General features: G+C 34.0%; 1 protein-coding gene across 2 annotated transcripts; it reads right to left on the reverse strand.

Moving 5' to 3' along the window:
• Positions 1 to 411: 411 nt before the first annotated feature.
• On the reverse strand, positions 412 to 25,985 carry lims1 (LIM and senescent cell antigen-like domains 1). Of its 2 annotated transcripts, none has more exons than XM_056467936.1 (10): positions 25,841 to 25,985; positions 19,257 to 19,416; positions 16,452 to 16,518; positions 16,246 to 16,366; positions 13,601 to 13,750; positions 13,374 to 13,524; positions 10,784 to 10,876; positions 10,631 to 10,679; positions 8,434 to 8,509; positions 412 to 3,651 (listed from the first exon to the last, which is right to left on the reverse strand). In XM_056467936.1, the coding sequence occupies exons 1-10, from the start codon at positions 25,867 to 25,869 to the stop codon at positions 3,537 to 3,539; spliced, it is 1,011 nt and encodes a 336-aa protein (XP_056323911.1). In that variant the 5' UTR covers positions 25,870 to 25,985; the 3' UTR covers positions 412 to 3,536. The 2 variants fall into 2 exon arrangements, with proteins under 2 accessions (XP_056323911.1, XP_056323912.1); XM_056467937.1 differs by lacking the exon at positions 412 to 3,651 and adding an exon at positions 5,203 to 5,391.
• Between the last annotated feature and the right edge of the window lie 1,203 nt (positions 25,986 to 27,188).

Consider the following 27,188-nt stretch of genomic DNA (forward strand, 5'->3'; position numbering starts at 1 on the left):
CTCTGCGCTGAACTTTAGACAAGCTTTCAGTTGGTCAATAGCACGGTCTATTTCAAATCCTCAAAATAGCAACGTGCCAACAATGCACCTTAACACACCTCCTTTATAGACAAGCACACCCATGAGTCCACACAGTCGCACCAATTGATTTGCGATTTTAAACAACGTGGTGCAAAACGTTAAAATTAGGGTTGGTCTGAATATAACAACAAATCCCACCATACACGACTTGCGACTGATTGCGCCGGGTGCATGATAGGGCCAGGTTCATGCTCGGTGGTTAACATGTCATGAATAGATTGTTTTAACAGAAGGTACTGCCATGAAAAAATATCCTAAAAATACCAAATTTAAAAATACAGAACCTAAATTTAGCTCATTTGATTTTCAAATTTAATAAACACACAAAGGAAATAGTGCATACTTTATTGATATACTTTGATATTCCATACAGAACATGGTGAAATGTATTATTTAAAAGCTGCCAGCAAGCCTGTCAATACATATTTTGCTGAAATGCATCGTTCAGTGAATACAGACAGTGATGGGAGACAAGTACAAAGCAGTTTTGCTGTTGCTCAATATTGCTGACCGTAACGGTAAAAAGACATTTCATAAACAGCACATGGCTAAATATTTAATCAAAGATAAAAAAAAAAAACTTAAGCATATAAAGTAGAAACGTAGTGAGGTTAAATCTTAATAATAGTCTTTTAATTAAAATAGTCTTTCAGACTTCAGTCAATCGTTTCATAAATCATCAAAAGTAATGCAGATAACAAAACAAGGCACAAGTTCATTATATTTCAAGGCATTTTCTCAGTCATAACAAAAGGCAGGTGGGTCATAACAACTAAGCTTTAAATCGAAATAGAAAAAGACAAGGGTGTTATGACGCAAGACTGGCAACAGTTCATAAAGCTCTCAGAAGTAATATAAGCGGTGTAATTTATTGCATATTTGGAGAACACAGCGAGGGCTTTAATAAAGCTGGATAATTTAAGCTGAGGAGGAGATTAAACAGCCTGAGCACTTTGTTCAGCGGAGCGAAGACTTTGCTTTAGAGGTTGTCTTGTTCCTCCAGGCTCATTACATCATGCATTAACTTTTGATCCTCTTTCTGACAGAAAAACACAAGGCCTGAGCATACATTAAATATCAAAAACATCTCTCGGATCGATGCTTCAAAGCCAGGCCCGTGGTCAGACACACCACAAGTCTCTGCCTTCAGGAAAAGAGCAAAAACATGCTGAATAATCCGTCTGAACGCTGCCAATACAAATGTTATCTTTATAAACATGCAAGTACGTTTATACTGCTGAGTAAATTTATATGAAGGGGGCGGGGGAAATAGGCCACTATTATTTGAGGATTTAGTAGGCAAGGGTTTGAGTGAAGTGTTAATATTGGTTTTATTCTATGAAGGTTTAATAATGTCTTCCAAATATCAAATAGAGAGAGAATTATTATTATTTTTTACCAGAAAAATATAATTTGTCTAAAATGAAATGGTTTTTTTATTATAAAAAAAAAATCAGGGTTGTTTCATTAAATGCTGTTTTCTTGGCAATCAAAACTAAATTAATTTAAACATGTCAGTAACACTTTAGGTCACAATTTGTCTCTGAAATTATGAGAGACTGGGGTTGGGATGGGGGTTTGAAAGTTGGTGTATTGCTGTGGGTTTATACAGTTGAAAACCAGGGGGATTTTTGTGGTGTTAGTAACTGTACCATGAACCATGTTTCGGCGGGTGCGGTGATTGGATAATATACCAAAGTTGACCTGCAGGGAGTGTTAAAGACTGTACCAAAAGATGAGAAACGGGGATGGGGTGAAATTACGAAAATGTTCTAAGATGTCCTCGCTGCAGCCCCCAGCTTGCTGACGTAGGCGATCGTCAACTACGTAGCAGGCCTTGTACCGCCCTCTAAGGTAACGTTCATGCTACTGCGATGGTTGGGTTCAGGGTAGGGGGAGGTGTAGGCGATCGTCAACTACATAGCGGACTACATCATCAAGCTGCGTTCTGCAGCGAGGACTCTTAAGTTTTCTGGGAGAAGTAACAAAATGGGAGGGTGGCGGGAGATGGGTCTGAAACATGGGAGACTCCTGGAAAAAAAGTGTTGGCAGGTATGATTTCATTCTGTATTGTTCTATAAAGGTTTATTAATGTCTTCCAAATATCAAATATAGAGATTTATTTTTTTTCCAGAAAGTTACAATTTGTCTAAAATGAAGCAATGTTTTTAATTTTAAAAATCAGGGTTATTTTATTAAATGCTGTTTTCTTGGCACTTAAAACTAAATTAATTTAAACATGTCGGTAACACTTTAGTTTAGGTCACAATTCATGTAATTAATATCTGGCTTATTACCTGTCTTTTATCAAGATATGATCAAATCAAAAGTAATAAAGTATAATCTAATTCTACATCCCTAATCCTACTCAACCTAAACCCAACTACCACATTACTAACTATTAATAAACTGCTAATTAGTAGCTTATGAAGCTAGTAGTGTTAGTTAAAGGTTTGTTAATACTGTGACTTGTGACCTAAACTAAAGTGTTACCAACATTTCTAACAAAAATATGGCACCTATATTATTATATTCAAAAAAGAACCTAATTTAATGATAATATAGACATGTGTTTAAATTAAGTTAGTTTAGTTATATTCATACCTGCCAACATTTGTCTCTGAAATTCCGAGAGACCGGTGTTGGAGTGTGGGTATATACAGTTGAAAACCGGGGCAGGGGATGAGGGGGGTGATTGTAGTGTTAGTAACTGTACCATGGACCGTGTTTCGGGCGGTTGTGGCGATTGGATACTATACCAAAGGGGTTGTTACAGACTGTACCAAAAGATGAGAACCAGGGGTGGGGTGGAATTACACAAGTTTTCCAGGAGAAGTAACAAAATGGGAGGGTGGTAGGAGATGGGTCTGAAATATGAGAGACTCCCGGGAAAAACAGGAGTGTTGGCAGGTATGATTTTATTCTGTAAATGTCTGATTACATTTATTTCAATTTTTAAGTTAAAAAGTTTTGCATAAAATAACTAAATGCCATCTTTTCAGCCACGTTTATACGTTTATTTTTAGACCACAAAATAAAAAATTTTTTCTAACCAATAGCTAATTGCCAAGTTTAAAAAAAAAATTAGTTTAATAAGAAAGTTTAAACATTTAAAAGGCAATATTATCAGATATCCTTTATTGAATAAAACACATAACATTTTACTCAAACCCTTTCTCAGTTTCTCTAGATTTATTAGTCTCTTTTTTTTTTCCCAGCAGTATATTTATCATTAACAATATAAAACAAACGGTTTGGTTAGTTTGCAGGTTTTTTTAAGACACAATTCTCATCTTTTAGCGTGAAACCAGCACAAATCTGCTTTCAATACTTTCTCTGGTCGAAAAGCACATTTAAAGTTTAAGTAAGATAAAGTAAGACAACTAATCCAAGATGATCTGCGCTTTGGTTTGGTCTGTTGATTTAAGGAGCACAGATGATGATTACCATGAGTTTTACTTGCGGCCCAGAGTCTCGGCCAGCTTCTTCAGCCTCTTCTTCAGCTCCAGAGGAAACTTCTCATAACATTTCTTACACACCGGCTTCATGTCAAACTCCACAAACTTGTTCCTAAAACACAAGATGTGCTTTTTAGAAGTGTGCTTTCTCATGCATTTAGGCCAAACACATGAGTTATGCAAGTAATGCAATTCATTCTATCTACTAACAGTTTTCTGTTAAATGTTTATTAATATTTATTTCTTTAAAAAAATGAAAAAGGCAGAAACAATACAAGCAGAAAACAAGCAAAACAAGCAGAAAAAAATTGCAACTGATTGAAATGCGAGTATTAAAATTATTAAAACAAAAAAAAAAACGCTTAAAAATATATTAAAATCTAAAAACAAATTAAATGCCATAATATGAATAAAAGGTAAAAAATAAATTATTAAAATTATAAATGTTTGAAACTAAGGGGAAAATAAAGTACAAAAATGACAATAATTAAAAATTAAAGCAAAATATGAATATTAAAACTGATTACAATTTCAAAAGAATTATTTTAATTACAACTCAAATGATTTAAATAGAAGGTAATTCAAAATATGAAAATACATTATAAATAATTAAAATAAAGACTAATAAAGCATTACTTAAACTAAAATAATAAAAATAAACAAAAATAAAAAATACTTTATATACAGACCCCCTAGTTTTTCATGATTTTTCTTTCTTTCTTGCGATTTTTAAAAATTACTGATTTTTGTGGTGATAATTTTTCTTTTATTTATATATATATATATATATATATATATATATATATATATATATATATATATATATATATATATATATATATATATATATATATATATATATATATATATATATATATATATATATATTTTACTGCACAGGCTGCAAAACAAATTTCCCCACTGCCATGTAATGTAATGTATTGTGCGGGCGCAGGCGAGACGTCATTTTTTGAGAGACACTCAAATACATCACGTGCGATGCGTATGCAATGTCTATAAATCATGTAAAAACAATTCATCGCAAACCGAAATAAATCTAATTTGATTTTATGGTTTGGAATTGGATGTTTTATGAGATTTATTTATGGGTTTTTTTGGATTATTTTGCGTTTAATTAAGAATTTTGCAGGATCGCAAAAATTTACAACTTTTTGTTGACTTTGCGTTGGATTCAGCAATCGTGAAATTGTGAAAAACTAGGGGGTCTGTATAAAAAACAAACACTTATAATATGAATTTAAGATATTATAAATTGCATAGATACTAGTAATTGGTTTTAGTCTTTATAAATATATATTTATTTTATTATATGCACTTTTTTTAAATAAAAAAATTGCAGTTGGTGCAGTGCATTGAGTGTATGAGTAACCAATAAAAAATAATAAGAAAAAAGAAAATTGATAACACATCAAGAATATGATCATATTTACCTGACAAATGAACACTGGAAAGTGAGAATATAATTGATGTAATATGAAATGAGTATGCACAATTAAATATTCAATATTTCTCGATACCGAATTTTGAAAATATCTATGCAGAATGAGCTGAAAATCATATATCTTCTCTATATATAGCCACAATAAACAAAACAACACATAGAATGAGTGGTGAGTCTGAAAACACTAACCACTAATAATGAGCGAGTGACGCAGATGAGCATGAATGAAGGAAAAACAGAGAAAAGGGTTACAGACAGACGGCGATGGCTTTCTTTCTGCGCTCGCGAGAGTCGCGTTCACGTTTGGCCAATCGGCGTTTCAGCTCTTCCGGCAGACGTTCATAACAGTGTTTACAGACAGGCTTCAGGTCCACCTCCACAAACCTGTCCCTGCAGGGCCACCGTCCCCACAAAATCCCCAGAAACACACCAAACCAGCAGAAAAGACGGAAAGAAATGAAAGGAGAAGGGAAAGGTTTAAAGCAAGACAGACGGGACAAGAAATTAATGGAGAGAATAGAAAGAGACAGAAATCGAGAACACGAGTTAGCAAGAGCAAAAGATTAGTGAAGATCTGAAGAACATCAGAGCGGCCCAGACTCAATCTAAAAACATTTCTGCATAGATTTACACACAGCCACTCAAAGTCACTAAGGGTGTACTCGCACTATGCATGATTGACTTGAACAGGGCATGATTGTCCCCACAGGCTGCGTGCAAAATCGCCTACTACTAGAGCATGTACTACATTTGAATTTACTACACAAAGTATGTTCTATATAAAAGGAATGAGAGTAGTACGAATGGAATTTGAACATACTACATCCGAAATTTGCTGCTTTACTCGCATTCATGAATCTCACGTGTGGCATCATGGGATAGCATAGTGTCCATTAGATGCGCACTTTCATAATATTTCCAGAAGTATTAGGTCGTCTGGGTACTTCTCGCATACGGTTTTTCCAATGCTATTAATTAGGACATGCTACTCAGCTCGCATACTGATTTGAATGAATTATATTTTAGGGAAGTAAGGGATTTCGGATGCAGCCTCATATTGCATTTTTTTACCTTCCAAGCCCGAGCACAGCAAAATTCATCCCGCCACGGCTACATTACAGCTTCTCATTTAAAACAGTCAGTTGCTTTTTTAATAGCGGGTTATAATCGCACCAAAACATATTAAAAGGTAAGTGAATTATAACAGCGGGAACTTTTCTGTAACCGTAGTAGTGCTGTTTGCTATTTGTTTAACCCTTAAAGAGCCCATATTATGGGTTTTTGAAAATGCCCTTCCATGTAGTGTGTAACACAGCTCTAAGTGAAGTGAAATATCCAGCTAAGGCTTAAATCTGTAAGTGTACAGTGTTTAAAACTATTGATTCATCTATAAAAGAGTCGACTCATAGTGCTTCAAACGAGTCGCCTTGATAACGAGTCATTAGGTGTTTCGCGATGACGCAGCCACGAAACACAAGCCTCGCCAGTAGTTACGCGCGCAAACCAGGGAGATTTGAAACCTGCGGCCCCGCCCACTAACACAGAAAAAACACTAGACACACACACACAGACGCCGCCGGTCGAATGAAGTCACGCTGTGCTCAGATGGATAATATTGACAGTCTCTACCCAAAGATGAGTTGTTAACCTGGTACAGTACACGCGGTTACTCTTTATATTCTCTTATCACATGTAAGCCACGTTAAAAACGCGACGCGTGCCGCTTTGTTTACGGATTTAACCTTAAAGGCTTTTGTGAGCTCGCGTTCCACTGCCGTTTGTCGTTGCTATGGCGATCGATCGTAAGCTAGGAGACCGGAGACTTGTGTCACTTTCCCTAGTTCTTCTGAGGAGCGTTGTGTGTGTGTGTGTGTGTGTGTGTGTGTGTGTGAGAGAGAGAGAGAGAGAGAGAGAGAGAGAGAGAGAGACTCGCGTCGCTTTCCCTAGTTCTTCTGAGGAGCGTTGTGTGTGTGTGTGAGAGAGAGAGAGAGACTCGCGTCGCTTTCCCTAGTTTTTCTGAGGAGCGTTGTGTGTGTGTGTGAGAGAGAGAGAGAGAGAGAGAGAGAGAGAGAGAGAGAGAGACTCGCGTCGCTTTCCCTAGTTCTTCTGAGGAGCGTTGTGTGTGTGTGTGAGAGGGAGAGAGGGAGAGGGAGAGAGAGAGAGACTCGCGTCGATCTCCCCAGTTCTTCTGAGGAGGGTTGTGTGTGTGTGTGAAAAAAGCCTTACACTATGAAGCGCGTGTGCACTGTGACTAATTTTATAGTGTTGATTACCAGCTGGGCATTTCACTCTGTCTCGTGCTGAAGCCTGTCACTGTCGACCAATCGCAGCAGGCTGTCATCGGTCCAATCAGCGCAGATTAGCTTCGCGCTGAGGAGGGGGTTGGGAACAAATGAATCGCTGAACGATTCATATGGGAGTCGTTGGGATAATTAGGTAAAAATAAATGCAGGTTATAAGACCATCAAAGTGTTTTATGACCTTGCATGCATATTAGACTGTTGTTGGAGACCCTTACAACCTAAATATGACCGTATTTCATGTATAATATGGGCTCTTTAAAGGTTACATGCTGACTGACTGACAGATGTGTGAGGCTAGCAAACACGACGTAGCTTTCAGTTATGATGAACAGTTTCTATAATTATACTTTATAGATAACGGTCTGTGGTTCTGCATACGATGACTTTATCTTGCTGGAGTTTGTAGCCGTTTCACTTTACTTCAGGACGCATTAATACCGCTCTGTAGGTCTATTGGAGACATTCATAAATATTCCTAGCAAATCTAACAAATGCTGGAGACAAACTACTCACTACACAAACGCGCTAAATCGCACTTCAGCAGCGTTTATTTGAGAGCGCACAAGAAGATCTGCACTTGAGCACCGTATATTTGAGGGGGCATGCAAGAAGATTTGTGCACGAACAGAGGAAATCGTCATGCAAGCAAAGAGATTCACATGCTCGTATTAATGTAATGTAATGTGTATTTTTATATAGCGCATTTATTGTGTATTACATGAATGCGATCTCAAATTTTAATACTGCGCTCACGACATTTGTTATAGAAGTAACGCCATGGGTAATTGGTAGATCTGTGTAAAAAAAGGCCTGCTGCCATGGCTGGAAAAAATCCTAGAGGAAACACTGTGGAGATTGCTTTACTTTCCAAACCACTCAAAATACAAAACAATAACTAGTCACGCATGGCTGAATATTTTGCTGAACAGATTCAACACTTTTGATGCTCAAGTTTTCAGAAAAGTACAAGAATAATTAATGAAATTTTCCATTGAATGATTTAGTTCAATAGGTGGAGACCTGCAGAATGTTTCCTGTGAGGGTTGGGTTTTAGGGTAGGGTTGGCGTAAGGGGGTAGAACATACAGTCTGTACAGTATAAAAATCATTGCATGTGTAAAATCACTTACTTAAGGGTGAGTTTGGTGTTACAGGTTGAGCACGAGAAGCAGTTCACACACCAGGCCTTATTCAAAGCCGAAACCACTAAAGAAAAAAGAAAAAAGATTATTAATTCGCAATTGCAGTCACTGGAGACATAACAACAACAACAACAACAAAACTTCAATGCTTTATTATTATTATTATTATTATTATTATTATTATTATTATTATTATTATTATTATTATTATTATTATAGAGTGGAGAAACTATGACATCACCTTGTAGGCAAATTGGCTGCTAGCATATTTTTTTATTTTTTTGTCACGAAGTACAGCGAAAAGCAGCCTATACAGTCACATGCTATACATTTTAAGGAGGAGTGTAAATACTACAGTTATGACAGAGTTAAATGTGTTCAGATGAAGGAAAAAAAACAACAAGAAATGTATTGATCAGGTTAAAATGACAGTTAATATGTATGCATTTCTTACACTTTTATTCACTCGTTTGCATTACATGACAGCAGTAGTCCCATTTAGCAACTTGATAGCAACAGTCTTTTTAAAGAAGCGTAACCGATTTAAAAAGTCAAGAGTGTGATGTAACTGATGTGTTCAGTCATAGAATAAAACGTGAAAGTATCTTGAGTTTGTGTTGGCAACAGACCTTATTTAAGCAATTTCACTGAAATCCCATTGAAAAAACCCATTGACTTTGGAACGAGGGAACCGGAACTGCTAAAATGCTAACTCGCTTCCGGGTTTTTGCATACAAATTGACGTCATAGTTCCTCCACTCTATTATCAGCTGTTATTTAAAAAATAAATCTTCAATGTGAGACATTACAGGCTTTTTATTGTGGTTTTGTCAGTATAATCAGGGTATATGCAGGAATCCTAAGGGTAATTTTAATACCTTTTTAAGACTTTTTAAAGACCTTCTCAGAATATTTTAACACCTCATCGCCACTTCAAGTTCTAATCGGTAACAAACCTTTAACTTAATAGACAGTTGTTATAAAACAGTTGTTAATAGAGGTATGAACTTACACTGGTCTTACGGTTTGGTTACGATTATCATGCCATCGATTCGGTTGGTTCAATTCAATATCACGGTGCATTGACGATGCTTACCATACACAATTTTATATTTTACTTCACAGCACAAGAATTCTTGTCTTTAAATGGTAAATATATTTATATATTATTTGTAAAACTATTTTTCCTTTTTAAAACAAGCAGTCAGATATATGAACTGTACCTTTAAAAACTTAAGTACATGCACAGAACAACATGAGCATTTATAAGAAATAAACAAACGTAAATATTATCCCGCTCTCTTTCTGAGCCTTGTCTAGCGAGTTTTTACACCTCTTTGATTGGTCACACGCTCAACAGAAAGGGCTGCGATTGGCTCTAATGCTCTAGCGCTGTTTACCAATGAGTGACACTGATAAATGTCAGCGGCGATCACAGCTGATCCATGATAGACGCGGAGGAGAAAACTCGCTCTGCAGACACACGCTCGTAAGAAACAAAGCTTGAAAGAGTAAATTATGCGGTTTTCAGCGACACTGTTTAAACTCATCTTTCTCCAACAAGGAGTACGCAAACTTACATTTTGCCATCTGTTTCGCTACATGTGGAGAGCGTCACATCACTGTCGCAAATTACATTACATCACCCGGATCAAGGAGCTGTGGATCGAGCACGCCGTTGTTAATATTAGGAAGAGAATAATTATATTTATGCTTTTTTGGAGTCAGATACTTTGGACAATGCTCTAACAAAATTTAAGACCTTGTACAAACACGACTTTTAGCGACTCTTTAAGATTTTTTAATACCTTTTAAGACCCAGCGTACACCCTGAAAATGTAAAGAAAACATCTAAAATATACCTCTTAGCATTTTTTCCCTCACTTTATTAATTTGTAGATTACTATAAATATTTTTTAAGATTTCCTGAATGTATTCAGCCATTGCATTGAGCCATAAATCTCCAATTTAGCAGCTCTTACATACACCAAACATTTTCTCTAAAATGTAATAAGATTTATTAAATGTATGCATATTGCCACATATTGAATTTAATGATGGATCCTTAGCTTATTTAAACATAACATTTTAGAAATCTTGTAATACAATTACCAAGTTATCAACATTACTTGCCCTAAAGGCTGAAAATTAAAAGTCAAAATCATGTTTAAGATAACAAAATTACCGTCTCCTTCGATCACACGGTTGCAGTGGTAACAAACATCGCCAAAGAGCTGCAAAAAAGTATAAAAGTAGCTTTAGTCTCACTAGATAACGGTTTTATTATTTACAGAAGGTTGTTTCCTCGTTATTTATGAAGGTTGAAGGCCTGCATCACCTGGTTGTAGTGAGTCTCGCAGTAAGCAAGACCTTTCCTCTCATAATGACGGTGTCCCAGGAAAGGCTTCTCACATTTGGCACAGACAAAATGCTGCAAACACACACAAACACACAAGCTGTCAATATCTTCAATATTACCATTTAAAAAGTTTAGGGTCAATTAATTTTAAGTTTTTGAAAAGCTTACGCTCACCACGGCTGCATTTGATTAAAAAAAGTTTAATAAAATAGTAATATTGTGAAATGTCATTACATTTTTATATGAAAAAATACAATATGTTTCCTATAATAAAATATCTTACAATTACATTTTAGCTGAATATTAATTCAGTCTTCGTTGTCATACAGTCTTTCAGAATTCAGTCTGATGTACTGAGATTTGGTGTTGAAGAAACTTGTGAAAACAGGTGCTGATATATTCTTAATAGAAAGTTTAAAAGAACAATATTTATTTGAAGAAAAATAAATCTATATTCAGGCATGTGATCAGCTGAGGACAAAAAAGAAGGAAGATGAGACCCCGCTCCGCATATTTGTGTGCATTTTTAAATAATAATTAATAGAAATAGTAATTATAAAAATAATAATGAATATTATTCTTATTATTCTTATATAAATATTTGTTATTGGCCACAGAATTTAAGTTTTTTTGGTTTTATAAGTTTAAATCGTTTAAGCAGTTTAATAGCGACCCAAGTAATATTATTATTTAATAGGTTTATACTTTGTACGTCAATGTCAGGAAACATCCACACACACCACCGCTAGATGGCGCCACTAATTCTGTGAATTCTCTTGTCCACAGTATAAATTACTCTGTAACTTTTTATTCCAACATGATAAACTACTAGTCAGTCAAAAATTTGAACTGTAAAAATATAAAGTCCAGTTTAATTGAGTAACCTAATATACTTTAACTTTCCACCCTGTAAAAAATAATCATACATTGCCAATAAGAATTTATCACTTTCCCTTTCCTTCGGCTGAGTCCCCGTTTTTAATTAATTATAAAATATATTTTTATAAATGTGTAATATCATCTAAACTTATGACACTTTCAGGTATTAAGTTTGAGGTGCTAGGCTGTAGCACTGAATTAATGAAGACATGAGGACAGATGACTTGCAGAGAATAATAACAAATGTGCATCCTGCAGCTGTATTTATAATGTACAGAGAGCGCATGTGGTCGTGACATGCAAATGTGAGCGCGGAAAAAGTCAGCCCAGCCATACACGCATTCAAAGCGATTTTTAAAGTATATCTTGCATTCACTGTCAGCAGCTTTGCCACATTATAGGACTACACAATATCGTTATTATCATTTACTGAGTAGCCTACACTTACATCACTGAAAGACGTCCGGAATGAAGCAGGTCGTCTGCTTTAACGATGGAGACCCCCCTTTTTTATATGAAAAAAATACAATGTTTCCTAAAATAAAATATCTTACAATTACATTTTAGCTGAATAATAGTTCAGTCTTCATTGTCATACAGTCTTTCAGAATTCAGTCTAATGTACTGAGATTTGGTGTTAGGGTTAGGGTTTGGGATATATTCTTAATAGAAAGTTTAAAAGAACAATATTTATTTGAAGAAAAATAAATCTATATTCAGGCATGTGATCAGCCGAGGACAAAAAAGAAGGAAGATGAGACCCCGCTCCGCATATTTGCGTGCGTTTTTAAATAATAAATAATAGAAATGGTAATTCTAAAAACAATAATAAATAATATTCTTTATATAAATATTTGTTATTGTTATCATTATTATTATATACAGAGTAACAAATTATATTATTATATGAGATTTACACAAATTACAGGGGTCTACCAATTGAGCTCAGAAAATACAGAAGAATCACATCTCTATTTTAAATGCACTTTGTGGATTTAATATTATTTCTATCAATTTTATGCATTCTGCTGAATAAAAGTGCTCATTTCATAAAAAAAAGGGGGGATTTTTTTTTTTTTTATTCGTAATAAATATTATTAATTTCATTGGGCTTGCATTAATGTTAGGTAAACAAGATTAACAAATGAAGTGTGACAACATGAAGCCTTAATATATCGCCATTATTACATCTTATTTATTTTCTTATGACGATTTTCAAGTGACCACTAATTAAATTTAAATACCAGCAAGAAATATCAATAATTTAAATAAAACTAAAAGAAAATGTAATATTAATAAGACTAGTTGCAGTTTTACGGTGGATGGTTTATTAATGTAGGCCAGCTGAGATCAGAGAATACTTCTCCTCCTTTTATTTAATTTGATTAAATCAATATCATTAAGAATGTGTTAATACCAAACCTACCTGTGGACACTAGAAATCTGAGGTGCAATAATATTAAAATTCTGGTTCACATTGAAAACCTGGTAATTATGATCGTAAGCCAATAAACTTTCATTATTTTTTATTTTATGTAAATGATTTACATTATAAGCATCCATTTACATATACTTAAAATATTTAGAGATGGTGTTTGCATTAATTCCTTCTCAAAGTGAGCTCTTTGACAACAAACCTTTTATTTTTATTACTTTTAAATTTTAGATATGTTCTATTAATCATACAAACCTCCACGTGCCACTGTTTGCCCATGGCATTGACCACTCGGCCCTCGATTGGCCGTCTGCAGGCTCCACAGATTGGCACACCCATTTTATCATGGCAGGGCAGACAGTAGAGCTCCCCTTTCAGCTCACGGGCATCAGCGGTCAGCTCTTTACTGTAAAACACACACAAGCTCAATCACAGCTCTGCAGTAATGTGGCAGCAGACATGCGCAGAGCTGATCTACTGACCCGCAGTTGCTGCAGTTGAAGTGGTCCGGGTGATAGGGGTCATTTTTGAAAATCAGGGGCTGCTCCTCGATGATCGCATGACACTTCTGACAGATGTACTTCCCTAGACCTCGAGCTTTCTCGCGGTTGTGACACGGACGGCAGAGATGGCTGCAAAACACAAATGTGCGCATGAGCCAATCAGAACACAGAGATGGAGACTCATTTCCTGTTTATTTGTAATTGGCGTTATACATTTGGCTTTTCATGCAATAAGTTGAGCTAAAACATTATTCCGGGTTAGGCATGGGCCGCTATAAGATTCTGACAGCATGATAACCTTAGATAAAAATATCTAAAAATTCCACAATATTGTGATCACAGCTCTAAAATATGTTTTAAATACCTGGGTAAAAACAAAACAACAACTTTTATTCACTGTTAAACACAATATATTTTATTTTAAGAAACATTTGAAATATTTAGGAACAGTAAACATTTCAGGCCAAAAAATTAATATAAAACATTGACCTCTGCCAGCTTCATTGGTTTGAAAAACACAGATTTCTCTAAAACTTTGGATATGTCTTATTGGATAAAAAGTAAAGCCACTGTACTGTTCAGGTCTAGAGCATGTTTGGATATAAGCTTTCGATGTGGATGCTCCTGGAGATACTATTGCCCTAAAAAACTAAATACAGTATTTGTAAAAACATGTAATTAAAAAAATAAAAAAACACCTAACATATACCTTAGAAACTGTTTAACAGAACATGTTAGCGGTTTTAAAACCTTGACTTTTCCAATCGTGGTAAACTTTGAAACCGGTTATTGTCCCATGCCTATTTAGGGTAGGACTTATTTATAAAAAATATATTTAAGGATCAGAATTGTTTGTGTGAAAAGGCACCGATACAGCATAATTAGCCATTTTGACATAAAATCTGACATCAATATTTATTAAGGGCTGGAAGGGGAAAAAATTTGATTCATCAATGCATTATGACTAGAGCCAGACGGAATCCACGGAAACTTTTTGCTATTTCTGCGCAGAATTTTGTTAAAAATCTGCGGATTTATGCGGAATGATTTTGGGAGTATCATAACTAAAACCCTAATATATGAGCTAAAAAGTAATCCCTTTTTAACTTTTATTTAATGTTTACAATGCAAATTTAATTAGATCCACTTTTTTTGGTAAACAAATCAAGTCTTCTATATAATATATCTACTAAAAGACAAAAACTTCTTGCAAAACAGATGCTTTATACACATAAATACTTGTGTATAAATGTTCATTATTAACCTTTCTATGAACATGATTTGATTATAACTGCAGATCAATGATAGTGCGAAATAGCTTCTCCTTTGTTTTTTTGTGCTTCACTCTAACGTTTGTTTGGACCAGATGCCAGAAGCACTTCAATAATCAAGCACGCGTTATTATCATGAGCTCAAGAAGTTTGTTATTTCAAATATAGACGCGCGGCGAGCACACACGAAAAAGTGAAACTGCTTTAGACAGCATTTTAAACAACTACGGGGCACAGGGTAGAATCTGCTCTACTTGGCTTTGTGGCTGTTGTTTAAGCTCGGATCAACCATGGCTCGTTAATATATATTACGGTGTAATGTCTCGGCTGTGCATTTAAAAATGGTGCTGCCTTTGTTTTCATTCTCCTAGCTTGTGCACAAGCAAGTGACGTATCTCTCCAAACCAATAGCGTTCAGTTGTCCGCCATGTTCCGCAGTTTGGTTCCATTTTGTTATGCTAGGTACCCTTTCAAAAGGGTACCCAAAAAGTGGTACGGTTCGCTTTTTGGTATCTTTTGACAGTGGAAATGGCCATAAAAACAAAGTAAAACCCCTTGTCATCATAGACGTTAAAACTTCTTGCTTTTAAAGCAGTCTATTATATAATGTGTTATATAAATATACATGATCAGACACTTTCCTAACTGTTGTTGTCTTCTTAGCTATGTTTCTGACCAAAGATGCCAATTAAACTTTTGAGCAAAATTGAAATATTGCATAAAGCATTAGCAAATAAAGCCTCGTTTCCATCCAATGAGTCAAAGTAACTTCCTGATGAACTAAACAGTAACTTCCTGATGAACTCAAGACAGTTGTGGGAGAAAATAATACAGAACAATTTTGATGACGGACCTAGTTAAGGCATTTTAAAATGACCAAATCAACATTTCGGATGTTTTACAATGTGGTTGGCCTGCTGGTTTGCCCATTAATGCGTCCCATTGCACACATTTATTAAAAAACAATCACTACTTTCTTGATGTGAATTCTGGAAATTATTTGGTAAATGTGTTTCCAACGTGGTTTATGCACATTTTATTTTTATTTGATAAAAGTCTCTTCTAATCATTCTCAAAATGTATGCCCAATTTAGTGTTTCCATCAAGCATTTATGCTTTAATTCAAAATGCGCATAAAAATAGGTGAAACATACCAACTGTTGTCATTTTGTCTCATGAGCTTATTAACAGGAAAGCGTGCAGCACTTACAATAGCATGGACATTGCTGAAATGTTTGCTGATAGTATATCGACATATTATTTCATTAATGAATTGGTTTACGCTTCAAACCAAACATACGCAGCCTGTCAGTCACGATTCTACGGTCACCGCTCGGTTGGCCACAAACTCACCGGCCGGCGTTCTTGACGAATCCAACATCGGCAAGCACCGCTTGGCAGATATCACAGCAGAAACAGTCCGGGTGCCAGCTGTTATTCATGGCCTTAATCACACGCCCAATTATAAACTCTCCTGAGGGATTAAGAGGAACACAATTCACAGTCAGCACAGGCTCTAACATCACCTGTTTGTGTGTTTATCCATGTGCATCTCTTACCACACTGGTGACAACAGGGAGCAAACAACATCTGGAAATCATGCTCACAGTACTTCCTTCCCTCAAACTATGGACAGAAGAGTGGAAAAATCAAAAATAACATTTTGGCTCCAGTGGGAATATGTTTCAAAGTCAATCCATTGCAAATTATTAACAAAGAGCAGAGAACACGCATTGAAATTAACCCCCACACCCACAAAAGCTACTCAAATGTTATTCAGAGGTAAATTTAAACTTAAGTTATAGAATAGATGTTCTCAGTTTCATTAATTTACATATTTATATACATTAAAAATAGTTAAGTCAATCAATGGCATATTGTTAACACCGTGCAGAGAACATGTATTAAAATATACATTACCAGTCAAAAGTTTGGGTCCGTTTATTTTTATTTATTTTTTTTCATCAATATCAATTTTATTTATCAAGGTGGCATTTATTAAATGTAAAAAAAATCATTTAAGTAAATATTTAATATATATTTAATAATAATAATTAATATTGGAGTAATTCCTGAAGGATCATGTGACTCTGAAGACTGGAGTAATGAAGCTGAAAATTCATCTGGAAGAAATTATTAAATTAAATTATAATCTACTTTTGAACAGTTATTTTATAGTGCAATACCATTTCACAATTGATGTAATAAGTGCAGCCTTGGTGAGCAGGAGAAGCTTATTTCAAAGCATTTAAGAATCCTACTGACCCTAAACTTTTCACCGGTGGTGTGTATATATACAGTATAAAATATAATTGTTGTTATAATAATGATAATAATAATAATAATAATAATAATAATAATAATAATAATAATAATAATAATAATAATAATAAAACAAATTACAAAAATATTTAAAATGTTTGTTATAGTTATACTTTTTATTTTAAGTTACAGAATATATAATTGTTAATATAATAATATTAATAATAATAATAGTAATAATAAAACATTTCATTAAGTTACAGAATTATGTTTCATTAATTTACATATTTATACATTAAAAGTTTCAAAATAAAAAATTGCATATTAACACATAGCAGAGAACATGTATTGAAATTAAAATATACATATACGCTATGTAATTGTTAATATATTAATGATGATGATGATGATGATAATAATAATAATAATAATAATAATAATAATACAAATTACAAAAAATAGTTTAAATGTTAATTATAGTTATGTTTCAAAGTCAACCAATTGCATATCACAGAGCAGAGAAAATGTATTGGAAGAAACTTTTTTTTTTTCAGTATTATTAGCCCCCCATTTGAATTTTTTCTTTTTTTAATATTTCACAAATGATGTTAAACAGAGCAAGGAAATTTTCACAGTATGTCTGATAATATTTTTTTTTTCTTTTGGAGAAAGTCTTATTTCTTTTATTTCAGCTAGATTAAAAGCAGTTTTTAACTTATGAACCATTTTAAGGTCAAAATTATTAGCCCCTCTAGGCAAATTTTTTTTTCGACTGTCTACAGAACAAACCATCATTATACAATAACTTGCCTAGTGAACCTTATTAACCTATTTAAGCCTGTAAATGTCACTTTAAGCTCTATAAAAGTGTCTTGAAAAATATCTAGCCAAATATTATTTACTGTCATCATGGCAAAGATAAAATAAATCAGTTATTGGAAAACTGTATTGGCGTTACCAAAATTATTATGTTTAGAAATGTTGACAAAAATCTTATCTCTGTAAAAAAGAAATAAGGGGGAATAAATGAATAAATAAATAAATAAACAAACAAATAAATATATAAATATTTACACACAAACACACACACACACACACACACACACACACACACACACAGCTGAAGTCTGAATTATTAGCCCCTCTGTTTATTCCGCCAACCCCCCAACACTCAATTTATTTTTAAGGAGAGAGGATTTTTTTTTGACACATTTCTAAACATAATAGTTTTAATAACTCATTTCTAATAACTGAATTTTCTTTTTGCTGTGACGACAGTAAATAATATTTCACTAGATATTTTTCAAGACACTTCTATACAGCTTAAGTGAGGTTAGGGTAATTAGGCAAGTTATTGTATAATGATGGTTTGTTCTGTAGACTATCGTAAAAAAATATATAGATTAAAAGGGCTAATAATTTTGACCTCAAAATGGGTTTTAAATTAAAAACTGCTTTTATACTAGAAATAAAACAAATAAGACTTTCTCCAGAAAAAATATTATCAGACATACTGTGAAAATTTCCTTGCTCTGTTAAACACAGATGAATATTCAAAAAAGAAAAAAAAACTTCAAAGGGGGGCTAATAATTCTGACTTAAACTGTATGTATATGTATGCATATGTTTTATTTATATATATATATATATATATATATATATATATATATATATATATATATATATATATATATATATATATATATATATATATATAAAATGTTAAAATAATAATAAAAAAGATACAAAAAATATTTTATTTATTACTTTTATATTTTATTTTAATAATAGAAATAGTCTAATTATAAATATGAATTTGACCATTTATTTTATTATTTTTGCAATTTTTTTATGAAATTACATGGTGTGTGTGTGTGTATACATTTTAAAAAGCTTTACATTTCAGGAATAAAAAAGAAACAACATTTGATGTAATCTATAAACCTCATCCAATTTAGAAATAGACGTTTCAGATGCAATGAAACTTTCCTAACAAAAAAAGGAGAAAATGGAGAAGAAAAAAGAAAATAAACACATGCCATCACCCCTTTAACCACTAGGCATCAAAATTAAATGCTACATGACCGGTTTAATGCAAGTACCTCATAAAAGAGCCCTTCAGGAAACTGCTGGAAACACTGGGCACAGACGAAGCACTGCTCATGATACAGCTCACCATTACTGTTGACGATCTTTTCCGCCGGGGCAAACCCGCTTTTACACCGTTCACATGAGGCGTTTGCCAGGGCATTGGCCATGTTACTGTCAGGAGAATCAATAAATCAATATCAGGAGAAACGAACAGCAGAAACCATCAGCTTACAGATCTAAAACAGCAAAGCTAGTCAGACTCGATTGCTTTCCTATGCTACAAAACAAATGTAGACGCAATTAGCAAATTAGATTGCCAAGGATCATGTGACACAGAAGACTAAAGTTATGGCTGTTGAAAAATCTTATTGGTCAACACAAAAACAAATAACATTTTAAAATGGGAAACACTTCTTTTAAATTTATAATAATATTATTCACAAATGTTTTTTATGTCAAGGATCATGTGACTGAAGACTGAAGTAGTGGCTGTTGGAAATTGTCATTAGTTAACACTAAAAGCTGCAGTTATTAAAAAAACCCACAATAAATGTAATTAATATTGTGCAATATTTGTATATTTTAAAATGCTATTTATTTTAAAGGCAGGATTCATACACATCTTTACTAAAATTCCATGACTTTTCCTTTTCCAAAACTTTCTGGTAAATATTCATGACCTAAGGTTTCATGTAATGTCTACGTACATGTGGTAACCAAGAAAAAGTATGAATGTTCAAATGTATTACAGCATATCAAAAAAATGTGGCAATCTGTGTAGTTTATAGTTCTTTTATATGCGTAAAATAGTTTTTAAAGTCTTTTGCTGTCTGGGTGAAAACTTTAGAAAGGTTGGCTTGTGTTTTCAAGACGTAGGGCCAGACAGAATCTGCGGACATATTTTGCTATTTCTGTGAAGAATTTTGCAAAAAATATGTGGATTTATGTGGAATTAGTGGAATTTATGTGGAAGTTTTGTAACAAAAAAATTTTATATGAAATAAAAAAAGTTCCTTTTCAATTTTTATTTAATGTTTACAATGCACATTCAATTAGATCCACTATTTTGGTAAACAAAGCAAGTCTCTCATATAATTTATCTACTAAAAGACAGAAAATCTTCACAAACTGAATCATAAATAAATCATATGAACATTTGCACATTTAATCAATAATATAACTGAAATTAATAAAAAAAAGTGAATAAATATAAAAGTACATAGATTTGTATAAGTAAATACATAGAATCTGCACACACAGAAATCTGCAGATTTTCAGCCCATCATTAAGTCTGTGTGGGTCTACTGATAAGAATAGTACCAATTAACCTTTAGCAACTACAGTATCTTCCCTCTGTATTGAGATTGTTTCTGAACACGGCGCTCAAAATGTTTCTTGAATTAAGGTGAAAGAGGCGAAGCTGAAAATGTGTGTTGCTTTTCTACCCCACGCAGAGACCTCACTTAAAGGGACAGGAAACACAATTGTATTTAAAATTTACTCAATACTATCATTTCATATATATTCAAGTACACAGACTATGCATGGGCTGGTATAAGATTCTGACGGTATGATAACCTTGGATAAAAATATAACTGTTTCATGGTATTATGATAACTGCTCTAAAATAAGTTATTTTGAAATGTCTCTGTAAAAAACAAAAACTTTTTCCACTTTGAACACAATATATTTTATTTTGAGAAACTTTTAAAATATTTTGTGGCAGTAAACATGTCAGGCTAAATAATTCAAATTAATCTTTGACTTCTGCTGTTCTCGTTAGTTAGTATTCACTAAACACAGATTTCTTTACTATTTAAAGTGGCATCTCTGGATATATTTTCTGCTGGAGGTACTGTTGTCCAAAAATACTAAACAAAAAAATAAATAAATGCATAAATAAATAAAAAAATCCTACACATACCTTAGGAATGGTACAGCAGAATATGTTGGCGGTTTTAAAACCTTGACTTTTGCAAACAGTGGTATACCTTGAAAACAGTAAAATAGACGCAAACCGTGGTATACCTTGAAAACAGTTATCGTCCCATGTCTAACACAGACATATAACATGATTCTAGGACTTTTCCTAATCATTTGCTTGCAAAATGTCTTGTCAAAATTACATTTTTTGATTTACATTTATCTACTTTTTACATTTTTTTTCAATTACATTACATTGACTTTTCCAGGACCGTGTGAATCCTGCAGAACACAGGTTTTAAACTCAGTTCCTGGAGGGCCACAGCTCTGCACAGTTTAGTTCCAACCCTAATTAAACACATCATATCATACTAATTAAGTCCTTCAGGCTTGTTTGAAACCTACAGGTAACAGTGTTGGAGCAGGGTTGCAACTAAACGGTGCAGGGCTGCGGCCCTCCAAGAACTGATTTTGACACCCTTGCTGTAGAAGAAAAAAAATCTTACTGACTTTGAATGGTTTAACCAAAAAAAAAAAAATGGAATCCGTCCACATTTATTTACCTAGTTACTTTCTACTGTTGAAAACACAATATATTTTAAAGAACGTTGGAAACTAGTCACTATAAACTTCCAAAGTGTTTTTTTCCTACTATTAATGTCCATGGCAAACAGCGTCCACAATCATCTAAATGGACACTGTTTTCGTATGTGCGAAAACTGATAAAAGTCTGAATCCACTTTATTATTATTTTGGTCTAATTAAAAACTGTAAAACTAACCCTAATTCAATTTCATCAATTTAGAATGCTCCTCATTTCATATTATTCAATTGCATTACATCACTATAATCCTGCTTTTGAGAGTGATTCAAGATGATCTTTGTCTACCCCCCTAAAAAAAAAAAAAAAAAAAAAAAAAACTTCTATACAGCCCATCTGGCACTTTACAAGATATTAAGTGTCTCCATTTCAGTGACCTGGCAAGAGAGCAACCAATGTTTACATCACACACAAACAGAATTAGCGCTGGAGTGACTCAGTGTGATTCCCTGAACAGACATTTCTCCAGCGACGAGGCTGTGAGAGGGTGGATGCTCTTTACTTCCCCTCATTCCCTTCACTGGAGTCATGGTGTTAAAGCAGACCGTTCCAATGCTGCCTTCCCTAATATGGCAGACTGTAAGATCTGCTTGAGAACTAACATACTGTAAATCTATAAATAGATCATTTGTGTGTTTAAGAGATGTTGATGACAGTCTTGACATAGAACATGTTCCATATGCAAGAGCTCACAGAATAACAGTCGAGGTCTAACACTGCTGTGTAAAGAAAAGCCATCTGTGTGTGTGTGTGTGTTTGTATGTGTTTAAAGTTTGCTTGTGTCTGAAACACTGTTAGACTGGCTGTAAGTTGGTTGACTCTCTTACTACAAACTTATCCTTATCCAACATAATATATATTTAACGGGATAAAAAAACTTTGAAACCTAGATCAAAACTAAATAACTTTTAACATTAATAACTGATTAATCGTCTAAATATGTTCATTAAAATATAATCACCACAATAACTGTGCAATATACATTTTAAATAAGAGAAATTAAATGTCAACTGAGCATCAACACGCATAATGCTTGAAAAAACTGCTCAATTTTACGGTCAATATTCATGTCATTCAAGATTCTTGGGCTGCGTCCGAAACCACCATCTACTCAGTAGGTATACAGCATTTGAATTCAAAGGTACTACTCGACTGTTAGGAAAGTACGTTTTATACGGTATGAATGTAAGCAGTATGAATGGAATTCGGACGTACTAGATTTTGTTATGGTTACGTGACCTACTGCGTCACTTCACTCCCATTCATTAATTCTCTCGCTGGGCATCATGGGATAGCGCAGCCTGCATGGGATGCGCACTTCAGAATCTTGCCGGAAGTAGTAGGTCATCCGGCTACTTCTCGCATAAGGTTTCTCGAATTCTATGAATACTGATTCGCATACTGATTTTAGCGTACTATGTAGTATGGAAGTATGCGGTTTCGGATGCAGCATTAGTCTTTAAAGCTTCACAGATATTTATTGACATGAGATGAAAAGACGCTTTTTTTATTGCTGTAAAGTACAAAACCGTTAAACAAGGTAAATGCAGAACATCTTTTATAGGGACTGAGTCTTCTATACAATGAATCGCAAATTTTTTATTTATTTTTTTTTTTTGAGGGTCTAAACATGTCCGAAAACTCACAAAACTTTGCACACACCAGAACTGGCGAAAATGTACGTTTGTTATAGGTTTCGGAAGTGATTGTGGTATAAAAAAAAATCAACAGCGCCACCTAAACACTTTGACGAACTAGCACTCAAGCTACGATTCACGCACACTTACAAAAAACTTACAAAAAAAGTCCCGGAGCGAAATCTCAAACCCAACAGGAAGTCAGATATTTTTAACTTCCTGTGGTAAAAAAAAGTGTTGTATTTTAATGAACTATTAGGAATTTTATCAGATCAACACCAAAATTAGGCATTGTCATCTAAAGGCCTTGGTGATGTTAATTTGCGAAGATCCAGAGTTTTCGTCGAATGGCGTGTCTGTGGCGGCCTCACAAAGTGTGATGATTCGCCACGAAACAGGAAGTCGTTATAACTAAGACATACATTGTCTAATCTGCTTCAAAATCCACTTTGATAACAGTCCTGACCCGAACACGTTTACATGCTAATATCCAGTTACAGCTATAATGCCACCTGCTGGCAACAGGAAGTGAAATGTTTTACAGTGTAACAAATTCCATCAACAAATTTTATCGTATCAGCACCAATTGTGTGTGGTGTTTGCAATGATATATTGCAAAAACCTAGAGTTTTCATCAAAAGGCATGTCTGTGGCGGCCTGACAAACCTCACTGTTTCACCATGGAAAAGCAAGCTGTTATAACTCTGGCTTACTATGTCCAGTTTGCCCCAAATTCCACACCTTTGATTGTAGTTTTATACTGAAGATATCTACATGTGAATATTCATTCACTGTCATAGCACCACCAGCTGACAAATGTATGAATGACACAAATAGCTAGCATTGTCAGATTTCTTATAAATTTATTAGCTTAAATTATTATTGTCCATTGTGCTCTGTCATCTTAAGGCCACTGAGTGGTGGTGAGCCTGGGTGCAAGGTCCCTTACATCGCTGCTTGCAGCTTTAATTCGATATTATTTTGACACAATTATGATCCCATGAAAAAAAGGACATTCTAATTTATATATAGAAAGAAATTGGAGACAGTAATATTTTTTTGTCTCTTCTGCTTCCTAAACCTGCATTTATTCTACCAAAATGTATATAATAAATAATTGTATTTATAAATATTTAAATACCGTAAACAACAATATAGTGAAATATTTATATGTGTGTGTATATACACATATATTTTTATAATGTTAGTATTTGAATACATCTTAATGTATTTATTTACTATTTACGTGGTCCTTCAGAAATATTTCTAATATGCAGATTTGGTTCTGGAGAATATGCGCTGTGTTGTGGTTCAATATTTTCGATTAAACATTTTTAATGGATTCTTTTTAAAAAGTTCAAAAGAGATTTTATTAGAAACTGCAACATTTTCATATACTCAAGTCTTTCCCATCAGAATCACTTTTGACATCCAAATGTAATGTGTTATTGCTGCTGACTGCACATTTTTCGACTGTAGAGAGTATCTGACACCATCAGTAAAAAGGTGTAGGTTGGTGCCTTCAGGTTCTAAATGTTTCAGCAGAATAAAAAATACCTGAATTAATCTTGATCATCCCTGTATAGGCATGATAATTGTCAGTTTACAGAAGCTTCATATCTCAGGAAGTAGATTATATCGGTTTTCCCTGAGGATCAGACTGTCAGTGGGAGAGTCCAGCTCAGGAATGTTTCGGAATTTGGTCCCACAACAAACAAAACACCAAGCAGAGACAAACACGAAACCTCTGAGAATGAATTAAAAGTACATAATTTAATTGAAATAAAGTTTGTTTTAGATGTTAGAATCAGTATGTTGGTATTAAGGATATATATAAGCTAATATGCTCCAAAACAGTGACAAAATTCACATTTAGAAAGATCTAAACCTGATATAAACATTCAAAGATGGCAGTTTGTCACTTCTGCCACCTCATACTTCAGTTTCTCATCAAATCTTCACCAATGAAATGCTCTTTGGTATTCAACATGCCCATAATGTAACATTTTTTTTCCAGAAATGCACTTAAATTAAATAACTGCATTAGAAAAAATTAATACTTATTTAGGTCAAGTGTTATAGACGGTTAATTACAGTATGACAGGGCTTATCTTAACACTTGTGGTGTTTTGAATATCTCTCCAGCTTTGTGTGTGTGTGTCCCAGGAAAACTCTACTTGGGTGGCTAACTAGCTTAGCATCCGCCCTCATCTAGCAATTTATGAAACTCTGCATTTAATCTCTCAGTAATGAACACAAATATAACGCCATCAGTTTAACGGTGAACAAAAAGAGAAGATGGAAAAAAGAAAGAGACCAGAAGCAGCAAAGCAACGAATAAAAAAGTAACGAAAAGACTGTTGCATCTCTGACTGGAAATTAGCCAGAACATATTACATTTTTTTAAATCAGAAATTATTTTAAAATGACGTACCTGCCCGTCATCTCTGACACCCCCAGCATCCCCTTCAACACGACTAATCCTGAAAAACGACTCAGATGTTTTTCGACAACATAGGACGCCCCTCCGATCTGTTGCTTTTCCACTTTTTCCCCTTCTCTCTCGGAGACAAAGATGTTTTTCTAAAGAACGCAGTCCACTCTGCTTGAGCTTCCGAGGTGGGTCACGTGCTGCTCAGCTGGGCTTATGATTGGTTTCACTAATCAGCACCACGCCCCATGTGTGCAGAACTTTGAAACTTCTTTAGTAATATAATATAATATAATATAATATAATATAATATAATATAATATAATATAAAACGTTTGTAAACTTTGTAATATTACTACCACTGATCTTTAGTAGTCATTCTATATAGATTAGTGATACCCTAAAAGTCTCCTTTAAAACCTACATGAATTGATGTGTATGTATATTCGTAATATAAATGCACAATAACGTGTTTTATGTAAAAATATTTTATTTGGTATCATATCATATTCTGGACTGAAACAGTGATGAGCGACTGATTTATTTATTCAACTTTTGTTCCTCCACTTACAAAGCTCATTTTAAAGCATGTTAATTTAACCATTATGTTAATTTATAAATTATTAAGACTATGTTGACAATGACAAGAGAGGGCAAAGATTTTTAAGACAAAGACAACAAGATGAAGACAAATACGAGTATGACAAAAAAGACACATGGATATATGCCAACTATAAGCCATTTTTGCCTCTGTGTATTTAAAGTCCATTAAAAAAAATGTAAAGCTATAAAAATCTTTAATCTATTTAAAAAATATAATACTAATAATTGTTGATTTATATTATTTTGTTTGTTTGTTTCTTCATTCATTTTCTTTTCGGCTTAGTCCCTTAATTAATCCGGGATTGCCACAGCGGAATGAACCGCCAATTTATCCAGCATATGTTTCACGCAGCGGATGCCCTTCCAGTCGCAACCCATCTCTGGGAAACACCCATACACACTTATTCACACACATACATTACTGACAATTTAGCCTTCTCAATTCACCTGTACCGCATGTCATTGTACTGTGGGGGAAACCGGAGCACCTGGAGGAAACCCACCCGAAGGGGCAACATGCAAACTCCACACAGAAACGCAAACTGACCCAGCCGAGGCTCAAACCAGCGACCTTCTTGCTGTGAGGTGACAGCACTTCCCACTGCGCCACTGTGTCACCCTTGTTTGTTTCTTTGCTATTGTAATTTTACTTATAATTGTGCTCTGAACTTTTATTCAGGTTTGTTCTCTAAACTTTCTTCTGTTTTTACTTTTTTGTAATTTGTATTTTCTAAATAAAAATAAAAAG

The sequence above is a fragment of the Danio aesculapii genome, chromosome 11 (assembly GCF_903798145.1).
Source record: "Danio aesculapii chromosome 11, fDanAes4.1, whole genome shotgun sequence".
NCBI lineage: Eukaryota > Metazoa > Chordata > Actinopteri > Cypriniformes > Danionidae > Danio > Danio aesculapii.

What these genes read in the sequence shown, in the direction of transcription:
- lims1 (XM_056467937.1), bottom strand. Translation starts at nt 25,869, where the DNA reads ATGCTGGGGGTGTCAGAGATGACGGGCAG. An exon ending in GCAAACAGTGGCACGTGGAG is followed by an intron (nt 10,877 to 13,373) that starts GTTTGTATGATT and finishes GTGTGTTTGCAG; the next exon opens with CATTTTGTCTGTGCCAAATG. An exon ending in CCGTGTGATCGAAGGAGACG is followed by an intron (nt 8,510 to 10,630) that starts GTAATTTTGTTA and finishes TTTTTTCTTTAG; the next exon opens with TGGTTTCGGCTTTGAATAAG.